At 42.9% G+C, this 18,770-nt stretch overlaps 1 protein-coding gene across 1 annotated transcript; it reads left to right on the top strand.

Moving 5' to 3' along the window:
- Window positions 1-4,186: 4,186 nt before the first annotated feature.
- On the top strand, window positions 4,187-17,018 carry CUNH3orf85 (chromosome unknown C3orf85 homolog). Its single transcript, XM_040750740.1, has 4 exons — window positions 4,187-4,212; window positions 4,318-4,373; window positions 14,728-14,864; window positions 16,610-17,018. Exons 2-4 carry the CDS (start codon window positions 4,322-4,324, stop codon window positions 16,694-16,696), a joined length of 276 nt encoding a protein of 91 aa, XP_040606674.1. The 5' UTR covers window positions 4,187-4,212; window positions 4,318-4,321; the 3' UTR covers window positions 16,697-17,018.
- Window positions 17,019-18,770: the final 1,752 nt, after the last annotated feature.

Below are 18,770 nucleotides of genomic sequence, written 5' to 3' on the forward strand. Positions count from 1 at the left end.
GTGGTGTAGATACACACCTGGGAAGTGTGGTGTAGATACACACCTGGGAAGTGTGGTGTAGATGATGGACCCCTGGGAAGTGTGGTGTAGATACACACCTGGGAAGTGTGGTGTAGATACACACCTGGGAAGTGTGGTGTAGATACACACCTGGGAAGTGTGGTGTAGATAAACACCTGGGAAGTGTGGTACAGATGGACCCCTGGGAAGTGTGGTGTAGATACACACCTGGGAAGTGTGGTGTAGATGGACACCTGGGAAGTATGGTGCCGATGGACACCTGGGAAGTGTGGTGTAGACGCACACCTGGGAAGTGTGGTGTAGATGCACACCTGGGAAGTGTGGTGTAGATACACACCTGGGAAGTGTGGTGTAGATGGACCCCTGGGAAGTGTGGTGTAGATACACACCAGGGAAGTGTGGTGTAGATGGACCCCTGGGAAGTGTGGTGTAGATGCACACCTGGGAAGTGTGGTGTAGATGGACCCCTGGGAAGTGTGGTGTAGATACACACCTGGGAAGTGTGGTGTAGATGCACCCCTGGGAAGTGTGGTGTAGACGCACACCTGGGAAGTGTGCTGTAGATGGACACCTGGGAAGTGTGGTGTAGATACACACCTGGGAAGTGTGGTGTAGATGGACCCCTGGGAAGTGTGGTGTAGACGCACACCTGGGAAGTGTGGTGTAGATGATGGACCCCTGGAAAGTGTGGTGTAGATACACACCTGGGAAGTGTGGTGTAGACGCACACCTGGGAAGTGTGGTGTAGACGCACACCTGGGAAGTGTGGTGTAGATACACACCTGGGAAGTGTGGTGTAGATGGACACCTGGGAAGTGTGGTGTAGATACACACCTGGGAAGTGTGGTGTAGATGGGCACCTGGGAAGTGTGGTGTAGATACACACCTGGGAAGTGTGGTGTAGATACACACCTGGGAAGTGTGGTGTAGATAAACACCTGGGAAGTGTGGTACAGATGGACCCCTGGGAAGTGTGGTGTAGATGGACCCCTGGGAAGTGTGGTGTAGATACACACCTGGGAAGTGTGGTGTAGATGCACCCCTGGGAAGTGTGGTGTAGACGCACACCTGGGAAGTGTGCTGTAGATGGACACCTGGGAAGTGTGGTGTAGATACACACCTGGGAAGTGTGATGTAGATGGATCCCTGGGAAGTGTGGTGTAGATACACACCTGGGAAGTGTGGTGTAGATACACACCTGGGAAGTGTGATGTAGATGGATCCCTGGAAAGTGTGGTGTAGATGTACACCTGGGAAGTGTGGTGTAGATACACACCTGGGAAGTGTGGTGCAGATGGACCCCTGGGAAGTGTGGTGTAGATGGACCCCTGGGAAGTGTGGTGTAGACGCACACCTGGGAAGTGTGGTGTAGACGCACACCTGGGAAGTGTGGTGTAGATGCACACCTGGGAAGTGTGGTGTAGACGGACCCCTGGGAAGTGTGGTGTAGATACACACCTGGGAAGTGTGGTGTAGATACACACCTGGGAAGTGTGGTGTAGACGGACACCTGGGAAGTGTGGTGTAGACGGACACCTGGAAAGTGTGGTGTAGATGGACACCTGGGAAGTGTGGTGTAGATGGACCCCTGGGAAGTGTGGTGTAGACGCACACCTGGGAAGTGTGGTGTAGACGCACACCTGGGAAGTGTGGTGTAGACGGACACCTGGAAAGTGTGGTGTAGATGGACACCTGGGAAGTGTGGTGTAGACGCACACCTGGAAAGTGTGGTGTAGATACACACCTGGGAAGTGTGGTGTAGATACACACCTGGGAAGTGTGGTGTAGATACACACCTGGGAAGTGTGGTGTAGATGGACCCCTGGGAAGTGTGGTGTAGATGGACCCCTGGGAAGTGTGGTGTACATACACACCTGGGAAGTGTGGTGTAGATACACACCTGGGAAGTGTGGTGTAGATACACACCTGGGAAGTGTGGTGTAGATGGACCCCTGGGAAGTGTGGTGTAGACGCACACCTGGGAAGTGTGGTGTAGATACACACCTGGGAAGTGTGGTGTAGATACACACCTGGGAAGTGTGGTGTAGATACACACCTGGGAAGTGTGGTGTAGATGGATCCCTGGGAAGTGTGGTGTAGACGTACACCTGGGAAGTGTGGTGTAGATGGACACCTGGGAAGTGTGGTGTAGACACACACCTGGGAAGTGTGGTGTAGATGGACCCCTGGGAAGTGTGGTGTAGATGTACACCTGGGAAGTGTGGTGTAGATGCACACCTGGGAAGTGTGGTGTAGATGGACACCTGGGAAGTGTGGTGTAGATACACACCTGGGAAGTGTGGTGTAGACGCACACCTGGGAAGTGTGGTGTAGACGCACACCTGGTAAGTGTGGTGTAGACGCACACCTGGGAAGTGTGATGTAGACGGACACCTGGGAAGTGTGGTGTAGATACACACCTGGGAAGTGTGGTGTAGATGATGGACCCCTGGGAAGTGTGGTGTAGATACACACCTGGGAAGTGTGGTGTAGACAGACACCTGGGAAGTGTGGTGTAGACGCACACCTGGGAAGTGTGGTGTAGACGGACCCCTGGGAAGTGTGGTGTAGATGATGGACACCTGGGAAGTGTGGTGTAGATACACACCTGGGAAGTGTGGTGTAGATACACACCTGGGAAGTGTGGTGTAGATACACACCTGGGAAGTGTGGTGTAGACGGACACCTGGGAAGTGTGCTGTAGATGGACACCTGGGAACTGTGGTGTAGATGGACACCTGGGAAGTGTGCTGTAGACGCACACCTGGGAAGTGTGGTGTAGATGATGGACCCCTGGGAAGTGTGGTGTAGACGCACACCTGGGAAGTGTGGTGTAGATGATGGACCCCTGGGAAGTGTGGTGTAGACGCACACCTGGGACCAAAGTCACCATGACTGTTTTCAAATCTAGTTCTTCCAAGCCTTTTATTCACAACTTCATGGTGACACAATCCCAGCCAGAGATCCAGGTATTTAAATACCGTGCCCAATCCAGATGGCCATCAAAGAGGTGTTTTCACCACTATTGCATCTTTATTCATATTCCAGATTGCAGCTCTTGGTGAGACTGGGTAACAGATGTACGATTTGCCATTCAGAACAAATTGTATCCATTGATGAATTCACTTAGCTAACTGTTCATCACACCAGGGGAAAAACAATTGTTGGAGACATGAAAGTGGGGTGCTGGTTTAACTCCTGCATTCTTTCATTGTAAACAGATATTACAGTGCAGTCAGACACTTTGTTCTTAATTAAGGTTTATTTTGAGATGTGTAGATTTGCACACACTCATAAGAAATAACACAAAGAGGCCCCATGTGCCCTTTACCAAGCTTCCTCCCATAGGAGCATCTTGCAAAAGTAGAGTTCAGTCTAACACAGAGAAGGGTGTTAACATGTGTTTAATCTGTTATCTCACAGATCTCGATGGTTCTGAATGGACCCATTTGTGTGGTGAATAGTCCATTCCCTTTAACTTGATCACATTTTTATGTTCATGTCCTCACCACAGTCCAGATACAGAGATCTACCAACGCATTTCCCATTTGTAATCCACATTAGCCACTTTCTCCCTCTTCATCCCTAATCTCTCAAAACCATTATTCCATCCTGAATATCCATAATTTTGTCTTATTCAAGAAGATTAAACAAATGAACCATAAAGAATATAACCATTTCACTGCCACTGAATTCCCTGTATTTCACTCAGTTGCTGTATCTACAAATTATACTTTTTACTGGTGGTAGAAATCCAAGATATGTATGTACTATAACTTAACATTCAGTATTGAATAGCATCTGTTCTGTTTCATGGCTTTGTGTCTTACTAGCAAAGCATTGTAGGCTTGAGTGTTTATCTCCGAGATACATGTCCAGTCATGAAATCGTTGTGTTGAATGTTTACTATGTGGTGTGACTTTTAAGGAATTGCCATACTATGTTTTCTGACATAATTGTACTTTTTAAAGTGTTTCCACTAAGAGTGGATGAGTGATCTTAGTTTCCTATCTTTTTTTGATATATTATGTAAATGCATGTGGATGATTAAATCAGTAAATAAATAAAAAAAGGCTTACGTAAGTACAGCCTATAAAGTCAGTTAAAAAAGTCCAAAGGTAAAAAGGAAGGAGGTATATAAAAATGCTATGTCATGCAGAGGCCCCTCCCTGACGTCTTTCATACATCCAGGTACACAGTAAATGCTTTATACACCTGGAAAAAAACTATCTAGTATACCCTAAAGCTTTATCTGGGCTAGACTAAAATAAATACACCTTTTTCTTTCTAAAACAGAATCATGGCCTATAAATTGCTTCAAGCAGCTGTATGCTCCACCTTGCTAATAACAGGTAAGAGATGGCTTTTCTTGTTTGTCATGTCTTTTACAACTATCAGGGTGATAACTCCCTTTAGCTTTGTAAAGATAGGAACAAGACTTGTCTCCTCTATAGACCTCTACACGGAGCTAAGAAATTGTGTCGTGCTGTGGGTTTGAAACTGTTAGTGTAGTGAGTGTGTTATTGCTTTATTTCCAATTATACATGGACATATTAACATGCTGGTTTAATTGTTTGTTTCTTCCAAAGAAGTGTTCTAGCGCCCTTGAACAAAGGAAAGATTAAAATATCTTTTCAAAATTGTACCACTCACACAGTAGCAGTGTAAGGAGACCTTGAAGTACTTTGGAAGCATGAACTCATTGACCTTCTCTGAGCTCCATATTTTAGAGACAGATCAAGGAAGGCACCAGAGTCCAGGCGATTTGCTGCCAAACTGACTCAGGAAGTTTGTAACTTACATCAGAATTTAAGTAAATAGTCATTTGTTTTCCTTCTAACCAAACCTGAAAATAACTTAACAGTTAAGTCTGTGTGATTTATATGTATTTCTGATAAAAATCCTTAAATTTGTTTTTTTCATAAGTTAAAGACTTATGCAAAAAAATTATCTTTTGCATAAAGCTCCTCCCATGGATGAAAGCAACTCTTCATGTCTTTCCATGTGTATATTTAGCCATTAATTTATAAGCCCTGAAATTCAAACACTACTCTCTGCACGACAACTGATTTGGCTGACCTTGCTTTAACAAAAGTGAAAACGAAGTTGCAAAACTAAAGCTCCAGAGAAAAGCCATCTGAAAGCTGGAAAGTAAGACTAGAGCATCATTGGCTGCTCCTTCAGACCTCTAGGGAGGTGCTTACTGAAAGCTGTAGACTCCGCTCATCATTAGAATTACACTCATTCATGGCACAAACGACTAGCTTAAATGACATCTTCTAAATTGGGCTGCTTTGGAGTGGGAAGCAGGTGTGGAGTCAACTTTCATTGCTTCTGCTTGACTTTCTTGTTCCTGTAAGGACAAAGCCGTTTCACCTATGCTATAGAACAATCTTTGTACATGTGCACAGGAATTTCCACATTGTATATACATATTGCTCTCATTGTTAATAAAAAGCCGAATAGCTGCTGGCTCGGCAGAGAAAATGCTGGGAAGGAGGAGGGTGGAGTCAGAAGAGTCGCCACCTAGATGGAAAGGAACCAGAACCTGTGGGAGAAGTAAAAATCAGGAGCCTTGGGGTAGCACGTAAATTAATCTAAGTTATAAGAGCTAGCAAAAAACAATCTAAGCTATCGGTCAAACATTTATAGTATAGATTGGCAGTCTATACGAAAAACTGCCTACACACCTGTACTTCCCAGGAGCCCTTCTTATCATTAAATAAATAAATTATTTGTACATTTATTTTTATCATTTACAGTTTTCTTCATAACAGATTAGATATGCAACGAATGACTTCTCCCCTGGAACTTAAGGTGGGGAGGGAGAAAGCCTCATTATCCATTTTCAAAAATGATGGCAGGCTTCAGTTAAGCCATTAAACTCCAGAGCAGTGTTCCCCAAGTGTCTTAGTGATTCTGTTTTCAAAGGAGTAACATAGACACTCCCTGGATAGGGAATACAAGTGTTAGTGCCATAATTTGATTTAAAAAATAATTATACCTCCTTTGAACATGTAGGTCAAGAACTGCCTTCTCCTAAATTAAAGTCAGCAACTATTAACTCTACCATCTAAGTTCCTTTTATGTGTCAGGGACTTTCCATATTATTGTAGTTCTCTGCTCCTAACCACTCTGAAAATCATTCCCATGTCCCCATTTTGTCAAAAGAAAACTGGGATCTTTGAGAAGCATTTGAGCAAACCACACAGCTAATCCCAGGTGGGACTCTGCAGCCTGTTTCACACTTTGTGTGATGTGATGATATATTATTTATGACCTAATAAAGCCACTGGTTTCAAAATGAAAGTTACCCACAGCCACAGAACCAGGCAGTAGTGACACACACCTTTAATCCCAGGAGTCATACTAGCTAGGTGATACATGCCTTTAATCCCAGGACTCAGAAGACAGAGATGCCCGGATCTCTGTGCTACATGAGAGTGAATCAGTCTAAAAGAGAAACAGAGCTCATGCCTTTAATCCCAGAATAAGGAAGGAATAAAAGGTGCAAAGAGTTTCATATGAGATTTAGTTTCCACACAGGGAAAGATTTGCACTCTGGGGATTTTCAGGATCACCCATTTTGGTCTGAGGTAGACATAAGAGCTAGTGGCTTGGCTGCTTTGCTTTTCTGATCTTCAACTTGAACCCCAATATCTATCTCTGAATCTTATTATTCATGCTACAGTGTGAAAGCAAACTCTTTATCCTGCTACATGCCTCATTCATGGCAACACTGCAGTCAGGCTTGAGACAGGCATCAGAACACAGGCAAGTCCTTGTCTTGGACAACTAGACCCACTAAATTGGCCACTGGTTTCTCACCAAAAGAACAGGAATTAGCAAGCTGGGCAACAATATCTAACAAGGTAACATGGCCCAGTCAGCAGCTTTTCTAGGCAGTTCCTCGTTCTAGCACTAGTCAGAGTAGTGCTAAATTCAATGTGTATCTATCTCAGCAGGGCATCTATTAAAATCAAACATAAAGAATGAATATGCAATCTATGGCCATACCATGCTGAACGCACCAAATCTTGTCTGATCTCAGAAGCTAAGCAGGGTCAGGCCTGTTAGTACTTGGATGGGAGACCTCCTGGGAATACTGTGTATTATTGGCAGAAAAAAAAAGAGTAAATGTGGGGACTGAGACTATAGCTCAATTGGTGGAGTGTTTGTCTAATATGCCCTGAAGCCCATCACTATATAAACCTGATATTGTAGTCCATGTCTATAATCCCAACACTTACAAAAAGATCTAAAGAAGTTCACAGTCATCCTTGGCTACAAAGTGAGCTGATGGCCAGCCTGCTCTTCAATGGACTCTGTGGAAAATAAATGTATTTGAAATTAATTTCCCTGATAAGACAATCTTTGGACATTATTAAGAAATAAACAGAGTAGGGAGTGACAGTGCCTATCTGTCATCCCAAAACTCATGAGGCTGAGGCAGGAGGATCATGAGTAGGGGGCTAGCCTGAGCTACCTGGTGCAATCTTATCTGAAACAAAGCAATGACTGTAAGAGTATTTGGTTGATGATTTTAGTTGTTTCTAGTTTGCCTTTTAAAAGATAGTTTTCACTGCTGTTTGCAAAAATAAAAACCATATTTCTTTCCCTCAACATTTACGCTTTTCTGGTTTGATTTAACAACTGGAGTTGACACACATGTTAAACAACTTAGAAGTCCATGTCCATGTTGTTGACCTGTGATCATCCATGAAGTACAAGAATGTCTGCTAGTTGTTGACAGGGAGGAAAATCAAACTCCTTTGGCCTGTTTCTCTTTGGCCATTCCAGCCCTTAGTTCTCACTCCACAGTTAGTAAGCCATGACAATCTGTGTTGAAAGACTTTCTATTTTCTTTTTGTTTTGTTTTGTTGTGTAGTGTGTTGGTTTTTGACAAGGCTCACACGGTCTTCTTCAGGTCTTCGTCTGCACCTTTAGTCCCTCTCTGTCAGCCTCCCTCCTGTTCATAAAAGTAGCTCTTTACAGAAACCCCATGGAAGGCTGTCATTCTTAGAAGAGTTGATATTTTCTGATGCAACTTTTATTTTATGAGATTTTTATTATTATAACCTTACCTGCTTAATTGTGTTTGAGTGAAATGGTGTTGCCTTATGTATCTCAGGGTGGTGTGGAATTCCCTATAAAACTCAGGAGATCTGCCTGCCTCAGCCTTCCAAACACTTGGAATACAGGTGTGGCCCTGAACTGATAGATTGACTGATACTTTTAAGGACATGCATAGTGACAATAAGTAACAGTGACAGGAAATAATTCAACTGGAGAAAAGAGTGTCATTCTAAAGACCAGGTTCATTAAGTAGTCTGAATGGTACAAAGAACCTGTTTTCCTGTTCATGTGTCACCATTTGTTGTCACCCTGAAAATATGGATTCCATCAACACTGTCGTATTGTATGAAATGCCACTTCTCGTGGGTTTTCAACTGTCCTGCCCATGTAAGTAAAAACTAATGAAAGCATTGCCACTCCCAAGACATATCTAAGCAACTGTACAGTATGTCTGCCTGCATGTGGGCGTCACCTTATGCGTGCCGAGAGCTGGAAGAGACTTGAACTAAGCTCAGGTGGTACTACTTTGCAAAATTCTTCATATAATACCACCATCAGTAAGCTGCAACAGGGCCATGGCAGTGTATTTGAGGCCATGGTGGGCTACATCAACAATTCTCAGGTCAATAAAGCTGAAGTTTCTCAGCTAAAGGTTCAGATGTGAAGAATCCCACTAGGTATTTTAACACACCACAATTGGAAACCCAGTCTGTAATTTAGTCTACCTTTCTGTTTTCCCGGATCTCTTCTTCCCATCCTTAGTGTCCTCCCCCACCCCCATGGGCCCTGTTCCTTTGTCCCATGGCTTGCCACCTTTTATGTTCTTCTGTCATTCATTGTCTCACTTTTTCTTCAGTTTTGCCTCTTTCCTTTGATTCCTTTTGATTCTTTCATTCTGTTTTTTTAATTATTTTTATCCCTTTGAAATGGGGTCTTATGTGTCCCAAGCTAAGACCATTCCCCCGCATACACTTCATTTTCCAAGTTCTGGGAATACACACACACACACACACACACACACACACACACACACACACACACACACACACACACGGTCACCAGGCTCTTAGATTTTTCACAAATTTTCACTCTTTAGCCCAGGCTGGTCTGAAAATTTTAGTCTTCCTGCTCCCACCTTGGTGCTGGTATTAGAGACACATGTGACCAACTCAGGATGGTTTCTTCCTCTGTTTTCTTTCTAGCTTCCTGTCTCTCCTTCATTTGTTCTCTCATGACACAAATCACGTCAGTTCTCCCATACTCATTAATCCCTTCTGGGAGTATTTGTTGTACTAAATACAAGTCTTCCATCCCCCGACTGCAAATGTTTGAACAGCTGGCCAAAGAGTGAGAAGGGAATGAAATAAGTAGTCTTATTATGCTCTAAGAAAAGAATTTCGCAGGGCAGATTAAGGTGCACACCTTTAATCTCAGCACCCAGGAGGCAGAGGCAGGAGGACCTCTGAGTTTGAGGCCACCCCGGGTCTACAGAGCGAGTTCTGGCACAGCCAGGGCTACACAGAGATCCTGTCTCAAAAGTCAATCAGTCAAGCTGGGCGTTGGTGCCTCACACCTTTAATCCCAGCACTCGGGAGGCAGAGGCAGGTGGATCTCTGTGAGTTTGAGGCCAGTCTGGTCTACAAGAGCTAGTTCCAGGACAGCCTCCAAAACAATACAGAGAAACCCTGTCTCGAAAAACCCAAAAAAAAATCAATCAGTCAATCAAACAAAAACAAGAAAAGAAAGGAATGAAGGAAGAAAGAGAGAAAAGAACTTAAAGCTAAGCTAAACATGGTGGCTTGTGGTTATAATACCAACCCTGAAAGCTGAGGCGGAGACATAGCAGTGAATTGAGGCCACCTTGAGTTACAAAGCAAGATCCTGTAGCAAAGTGGAGGGGGGGAGGGAATGAGAGAGATGGAAATAAAAACTTAACAGAATATCTGATCTTTGTTCCTACATTTATAGAGATTTAAAATTTTTAGCATTATTGATATATTTGTATATCGTTTTCACAATATCCTTTTTCTTTAGAACCATTTCTACTTTGTTCCAGTACATCTTAGAGAGTATGCAACTCAACCTCCCTTGACAACAGAAATGAGGCTCTATGAGGAGAAGTGGCTCTAGGAGGGATGTAGGCTGTCACAAGAAAACATGGGTCCCTTGAGCCTGGTAACTGAAGTGCTGTCCAATGTGAAGTCTCTGCCCTTAGCGTTTTCTTTGGAGAGTATTTGAGAACATCTAGGCAGAACATCAACAGAACTTATTAATTCTGACTAACAAGGAATGAGGAATGAACTATAAAGAGCTATAATTGTTTTATGGCTTATGAAGATTTTAAGGAAGGTGTTAACCTGCCTGATATTAACTACATTCAGAAAACAAAAACACAAAATACCCTTGTAAAAACCCACAAAGCAATAAAACTCAGGGTTTAATTTCCAGAACCCAGAAATGTTAAATAGACCTGCAAACTCAAAACCCTGCTCTTGCTTTCACTAACTTTCAAGGTTGATCAAGCAAAATGAAAAAGGGAGGAGAAATTTCTCAAGCAGAGAGGGTAATAGCATGCCCCACTATATTACTTAGGTTTTATTTCCCAGCCTGGCCACTGACTTCAGATGTGACCTTGAGTGAGTCGTTTCATCCCCTGGTGTCATTTTTCCCATTTGTAATGCCAGATAATAAATAACACTTGCTGCCTCTCGATCCTGGGTGATGTTATTATCACCATCAATTAATATTTATTGGCTGCCTGTTGGGCCCATTATGCTGAGGTGGGTGCTTTGCCCTGAGAAGCAAGAGAGGGTTGTATCAGTAAAACATTTTCCATGAGGAAAAAGAGAACAGAGTTCCAAAGATAGGGTTATTAAAGCTTAAAATAGCAATGACATACATTCTAAATCACACTTCTCTACTGAGGCCTATGTAATAGCTCCTTTGTTCTCAGAGGTTGTACCAGGGTAATCATGCTTTAGAATACCCATTTTACTTCTGGTTGATCTGAAGTAACACATGTGAAGGAGCTACTACACTTTCTTCTTCTACCTGGAAATTATAACCTAAGCACCGTTATTTAGAAATATTATTATTCACTTGTAATATTTTGTCCTCTTTGCATTGTAACTCACCTTGTTTAGAAAAAAACAACTTTTTCAACAGGATTATAGGCTCAGGGAATGTAACATCATGACTTAACTCCTTTTCTTCAGGAAGAATAAATGAGAAACCTGAGGAGCCCCCCACCAAGCACCTCTTAACTAAACAGAAACTTCAGCGCTGGTTTGTCCAAACTCTGAATGAATGAGGGCCCTGCTGAGTTTCTTTAAATCTGTGATGACTTCCCATCTCCACTGTCATTACCACTCACCTGACACTTAGAAGAGGCTCAACCTTGTGTCTTTGGACCTGCTCTCTCCTTTTCCCATCTGAGCCTCTCACCACCAAGAAAGCAGAACCGTGAATGGGAAGATAGATATGGCATGTTTATATAGTGTTGTTCAGCCTTATGAAGAATGGTATGCTGGCCCTTCACAGCATGGGTGGACCATGAATATATTTTGCCAAGTGAAATAAAGCTTGAATCCTGGATCATCGCATCCACCCTCTCTTAGAGCAAGTGAGTCAATAAAGAACACAGCAGAAGCCATACACTAGTCACAGAAGAATCACATGCCTTCATTTTGGCAGTGTCCTGAGCTACACAGGACAGCCCTGTGTGCAAAAAGAAGGGAACATACAGGGGGTATGAGCATTGGGAGGCAGAAGGGTATGGGACTCATGGGAGAGGATCCCATGGATATTCCAGTTGGGCTGCATGAAATTGGATTAACTACATTTAAGACAGCATTACTCTGGCACCTGTCACTACAGGATTCTGAAATTAAATATTAACAGTTATGACTCTTTCTTCTACCTATTTCTAATCACTGTTTTCAGACATAGACCTTGTAAACTCCCGTTAAAACTCTTTTTCCACACACCATTCCTCTAATCTCAACCAGCCTCTTCTGCCATCCTCCTGAACTAAGCTTTTCTTCCTAAATGACCATGGAAATAGCTGTTTGTGCCCTCAGCTCTGATCTTCAAGAACAGTGTAAGTGGACCTCGTGCTGCCCCACTCTGCTGTGTATCATTGACCTTTGACACCAACTAACCAGCAAGCCTTACAGGAAAGAATGCTGTATCTCACTATAACTTGGCTCCAAAGTATTGTTCATTAGCCCTGCTAATTATGAGACTGGATAACTTGTAATATAGCATTCCTTAGCATTGCATTATGTAAGAAACATTTCTTTTTTATTTTTAAATTCAAATTTAAATTAGAAACAAGGTTGCTTCACATGTCAATTCCAGGTCTCTCTCTGCTTCCCTCCCCTCCTCCCATGCCCTCCCACCAACCCCCCACAATATCCCCTCATTTCCCCAGGGAGCGTGAGGCCCTCCATGGGGGTGTCCACAGTCTGTCATTTCATCCAGGGCAGGGACTAGACCCTCCCCCAAGAGTTCAGGGTGAGAGTGCATCTCTCATTGTTGGATGGGAGTCCAAAATCCATTTGTATACCCGAGATAAATACTGATCTACTACCCAAGGCTCAATAGATTACCTAGGCCTCCTCACTGACACCCACATTCAGGGGGTCTTGATCAGTCCCATGCTGGATTCCCAGGCATCAGCCTGGGATTCAAGAACTAACCCTTGTCAGGTTAGCTGTTTCTGGGGGTTAAACCTGCCCAGTCTTAATCCCTTTGGTCATCAGTCCTCCCTCTCTGTCACTGGATTTCTTGAGTTCAGCTCAGTGCTTAGCCGTGGGAGTCTGCCTCTTCTTCCATCAGCCACTGAATGAAGATTCTGTTTCCCAGACTCTCTGGCCATGGGATTGTCACTGTCACTCCCCAGATCTATGTCTAAAATCCATATATGAGAGAGTACATGCCATGTTTCTCTTTTTGTGACTGTGTTACCTCGCTCAGGATGGTTTCTTCTAGTGCCATCCATTTGCCTGTAAATCTCAGGATTCCATTGTTTTTTTTCTGCTGAATAGTAGTCCATTGTGTAAATGTATCACATTTTCTCTATCCACTCTTCGGTTGAGGGGCATCTAGGTTACTTCCAAGTTCTGGCTATTACAAATAATGCTGCTATGAACATAGTGGAACAGACATCTTTGTTGTATGGATGGGCATCTTTTGGATATATGCCTAAGAATGGAGTTGCTGGATCTTGTGGTAGGTTTATTCCCATTTTTCTGAGGAATCTCCATACTGATTTCCAAAGTGGCTGAACCAGTTGGCACTCCCACCAGCAATGGAGGAGTGTTCCCCCTTCACCACATCCTCTCCAGCATAAATTGTCGTTGGTGTTTTTGATTTTAGCCATTCTGACAGGAGTAAGATGATATCTCAGAGTTGTTTTGATTTCATTTCCCAGATGGCTAAGGATGTTGAGCACTTTCTCAAGTGCCTCTCAGCCATTTTAGACTCCTCAATTGAAAATTCTCTATTTAGTTCTGCAACCCACTTTTTAATTGGATCCTTTGGTGTTTTGGAGACTTGCATCTTGAGTGTAAGAAACACTTCTTTATCAAAAATGGGGCAGAGATTATTGCTACAGAGATAAGGAGTGGTTCCATTCTTTTCTCCACGTTGACTACATTGTGCTGCATTTCTGATTAACTTTGTTATACTTGAAACAAAAGATAACGGTACTGTCAGCATAAAGATTTCAAGATGTTGACCTCATAGGACTTCACCTCTAGATGAAGAACTACATGCAAATCATGACTTCTGAGAGAGAGAGAGAGAGAGAGAGAGAGAGAGAGAGAGAGAGAGAGAGAGAGAGAGAGAGAGAGAATCAATATTTTACAGGGAGGAACCCCAGATAGGTTAACCAATCCCTTATCAATTATAAACACATGTACATATGAGCAATGCTAAATGAACTTGAGAGGAAGTGGGGGCACAGGAGCTGGAGGGGCAGAAGGGGAGGTAAAAATGAAAATAATGTGAACACCATTCACATGTAGGAAATTCTCAAAAAGAAAGGCAATAAAAGTAATAAAAAAGATTCTAACAGTCTGGTTTTAGTTTTTGTTAATGTGTATGGGTAGGAAGGACAGTCAGTGATCTTACCCACTAAACCATCTCTCTAGCCTCTTGAGTGTTGGGTGTGTGTGTGTGTGTGTGTGTGTGTGTGTGTGTTCTTGTTTAATTTTTAAGACAGGATCTTATGTGGGACCCGTTGGCAGGATGCAAACATTGACTGGTTTAAGACAGTGAGCCCATATCTATTGTGTTGTTACTAGAGTCCTTTAACTACAATAAAACTAGAGCTTAGAATAATTAATCAATTTCTGTTAAAAAAAACAATATGGCTAGAATTTTAATCCAGCCTTTGAGGTTCCCATACGTGTACCACAACTCGGCAATACTTTTCTAGCCACCTGTAGGTTATAATGATGGCATTACAGAGGTTACAAAGGGTCACATCCCTCACGGCTTAGTTTTCTCAGAGTACCCACCTCAGAAACCTGGTTACCCAAACACCAGAGCAGTGCCAGTTTTAGAGGAAGCACAGACATGTGATGCATTGTCCTAAGAGATTCTGTGACCTTGGTCTAATTGCAGAAGTATTGGGAGCCCCATTTTTGGTGGAGGACCCAGCAAACCAGTTCTTACACCTGAAAAGACAAGTAGTTCACTTGCAAGATCTCTGGAATACAGATTACAACCCAGATGGGAGGGGAATTGCACTGGCTGATGAGGTACTGGTATTTGATACAAGTGTCCCTTTGCTGTCATCTTTTTAAACTGGCATTTCACTGGCTGGCATTCTGATGATACCAGCCTTGCTTCACGCTTTCCTTTTTAGCTTCTCTGAGCTGTAATCTCTCTCTCTCTCTCTCTCTCTCTCTCTCTCTCTCTCTCTCTCTCTCTCTCTCTCCATAAAAGGCTTTTATTGATAAATGCCACATTTTGCTTAAAGATTGAGCTCAAATGTACTTTCCTCTCTGATACCCCCTCTTAATTCCAAGGGGACATTTGTGTTTCCTTCTCCTTCCCCTTTGCATATGTGAACAGTTCTCACAGTATCATGTGGGGACTATTAGTTTCATATGCCCAACCTCACTCAATTACAAAAGCCAAGCACATGCCTTATCCATCCAGGTAATTAGTCTTTGGCTTAATGCGTTGTTGAAGGCTTGGGTAGGTGGATAAGTGGATTGAGTGACTGACTGATGGATTGATGGATGAATGGAATGGATGGATGGATGGATGGATCAATCAATTTAAGTCAAATTCAGTCTACTCTCAGTTTTTCAGTGCCTACCTTTCCTCTGTGATCATCATTGTGCCTTTGATGTCCTTTCATTTGCTTATCTTTTGTGCATTTTCCTATTCATTTGTTCCCACTCCTCAATAAATAAGGATCAACATGCATTAAGCAGCTGGATCTCATGTTTGCTTTCCTGATAGAAGAATAACATGAAACTCTGAGCCCAGTAAAATTGCTAAATTACCTGAGGGTGCCTGTATTCTGTGATTCCCCCTTTACAATTTAAAGACTTCAAAAAATAAATCTATGGCAAGGTATTGGCCTTTCTTCCCTCCCTCCTTCCCTCCTTCCCTCTCTCCCCCACTCACTCCTTCCTTCTCCCTTCCTTCCTTCCTTCCTTCCTTCCTTCCTTTCTGTACCAGACTGTCTCTGTCACCAGGCATGAGAGCATTATAAAAAACATTAAAAAGTGGAATGTCCTGGTTTTCATATAGCCCCAACCCTAGCTTTGCTCTGCATGATGAGGTCTTTTTTTAAAAAAAAAATTTAGAAACAAGCTTGTTTCATATGTCAATCCCAGCTCCCTCTCCCTCCCCTCTCCCCCATCCCTCCCCCACCAGGCCACCCAGTCCCCCACCCAATCTCCACTCCTATCCACAGGGAGGGTGAGGGCTTCCATGGTGGATCTCCAGAGTCAGTCATTTCATCCAGGACAGGGTTTAGACCCTCCCCCAAGAGACCAGGCTGAGAGAGCATCCCTCATTGTCGGATGGGCACTCAAAGTCTATTTGTACGGCAGACGAGGTCTTAACTGGTCTACCAGCATCGCTTTGCCTCTGCTTAGCAACTGCTGATGGAAATCACCAACCAGACAATGCATCTAGTTTTGTGCTCGCTTTTCCCCAACTGGCGTCCTTTACAATTATTAAAACAAGACATTGTTTATTTGGCAAATGAAATTATTACATAGGCTTGATAAACTGTGCCTTCTTTATGCCATGTGGAAATTTTCAAGTGCACTCCTGCCTGAACTGCAGACTGGCTCTGTAATCAACAGATAGATTCTGTAATGCAACAAGACTGCCACATTGATTCACACCGTCCCTCATAAATGCCGTAACACATCTGAGCATTAGAATAAACACATAAGTACACGTATTAAGTAATGAGAATAACTAATGCTGCTCATGTCCCTCCTTCTTGGCAGTGCTGACTTGTGTGTTTCCTTTGCAGGTTCGGGAAGTGTGGACTGTTCTGAAAGCAAGTGTACATCGCTATTTTGACAGGAACAATTTGGCCTTTGATATATCTGCTGCCTAGTAAATGTACTTGAGCCCTGAAAGGGAAGGAACATATATGCTAGGAGTTAGCACAACAGTGTGGCAAACCACAGGCTTGGAGACATGGGGGTAGATTCAGTGTAGCCTTTGCTACATTATTATGTCTATCTTAAGGAAATGCTGAAAGGCACAATTATGAAAACCCTTGCAGACACCTGGAATTGGAAGGTCTCCATAAATGCCCAGTCTTGTGAATGAACATAAAGACTACAGTGAAAGCATTTACCCAAGTGGAGGGGTGCATTTCTGAGAGATAGGATGTAAAATCAAAACAGCAGTGTCATTAAAACATTGTACTCATGGCTCTGGGTTTTGTTGCCTCTTCTTTGAGGGAGTTAGTTCGTTTTAATTTATTAATTCAAAAAGCATAGTCCTGTCATACAGAGCTTGTGTCTGCCCCATTTTTCCTAATACTTTTCATTTCCTAAAGTCAAACTATTTTTATTTATCCTACTGTTTTTAGATTAGCATGCAAGGTAACACGTTCCAGCCACAACATCTCCATACATACATGTATGTCCCTATACTTTATTGCCATTGTCCCCATCCCTTGTACTCCCCCTGCCCTCTATCTGGTTGTCTTTCCTCCTCCAGTAGGGTCACCCTTTCTACTTTCTTATCATATGTACCCATTACCCTGTCTGCTTCACCTCTCATCCAAGATTTCTTCCCATACTCTTCTGATCCTCCTTCCAGCTTGGAGATACACACACACACAAACACACACACACACACCTAAAATTTTAAATCTGGTTTTTACACATAGGAGAAAACACCCAATCCTTTGTCTTTCCAGTCTGGTTTATTTCATTGAACATAATGATTTCCAGTTCTATCCATTTTCCTGCAAATGTCATGATATTTTTGCCGATATGTGAGATTCCATTGTGTATTTGTACTACATTTTCTTTACCCGCTCATCTGCTCACGCATTTGAAACTTTTTTTCATCAAAGGCATCCTGCTGAGGGCAGAGGCAAATATAATACTGACTGACATTAGTGGTTAGGAACCTCCTAGAAGCCACTCATTTACGGAAGTCTTGGAAAAGGTGAAAGTTTTGTACTCTGTTCCCAAACATATTTATGTTTGTTTTAGTAAGAAATAACAGTTTAATATGCTCACTGAGAATGTTATTAATCTTTCTCAATGGTGCAGAAAATTTAACTCAAGAGAAAAGTGGACTGCTTTTTTTCTTATGACCTCGAATGTATCTCCGGGATGCCTCACTTAGACAAGATGCTGTAGCTAGTTGCTGAGATTGCTTCCCCAAATCATAGATAAGTAAGATGGTTGTCTCCAGAAGTCAATTTGTCTCTGTATTCTTAGGTCAGTTGTTTCCTGGGGCAATTTCTTTTGGACTTTCCAGGTCAACTGATCCTTTGAAGACTATAGTTGGTCTTCTGGTCTAACAGCCACCCTAAGCAGTTGCTGAGTGGCATAAAAAAAAATCAGAACAGAGCACCCAGATGGCAAGAAGCTACCAGGTAAGACTTTCCCCGGGTATGGAAGACACTGGCAGCTGCTCACTGCATCCCACACTTGCCCATGAATTGCCCAGGGCCTGAGTGCAGGCACCCTCTGTGAGAAACCTGAGGCTGATTTGTAAGTTACTATGGCAACTGCTGTACCTGTTCAATGCACACAACAGAACGGGGCTCAAGGCATAGCTCTGTGGTATAACCCTTTCCTACCATGAGCAAGGTACAGCCATAGGTCCATTCCCCGGCACCACAAAGAACGAAAAATAAAAAGCAAAAGAAAAACTGAATTGACAAAGCAAAGAATCCAAATGTTAGTTTTACTACAAGTAATAAATTTGGAAATTCCCAGGAGCATATCTTCAGTGTTTTAATAATTTTCTTTGATGAGTTTAATAGAAACTTATAAAATGCTAGGGAATTAAAGTTCTTTAGAAAAATAGAACCAATAGGAGTGTGTGGTTGTGTTTGTTTGTTGACTTCTGTAATTATAGAGGGAGGCCAGCAAGGTCAAAAGCACAGGGTGTGCTGGAAATATAGGAGAAGGGAGGAGCCAGGGATTCGAGGCAACTTG

The sequence above is a fragment of the Mesocricetus auratus genome, unplaced genomic scaffold, assembly GCF_017639785.1.
Source record: "Mesocricetus auratus isolate SY011 unplaced genomic scaffold, BCM_Maur_2.0 Super-Scaffold_100008, whole genome shotgun sequence".
Classification (NCBI taxonomy): Eukaryota; Metazoa; Chordata; class Mammalia; order Rodentia; family Cricetidae; genus Mesocricetus; species Mesocricetus auratus.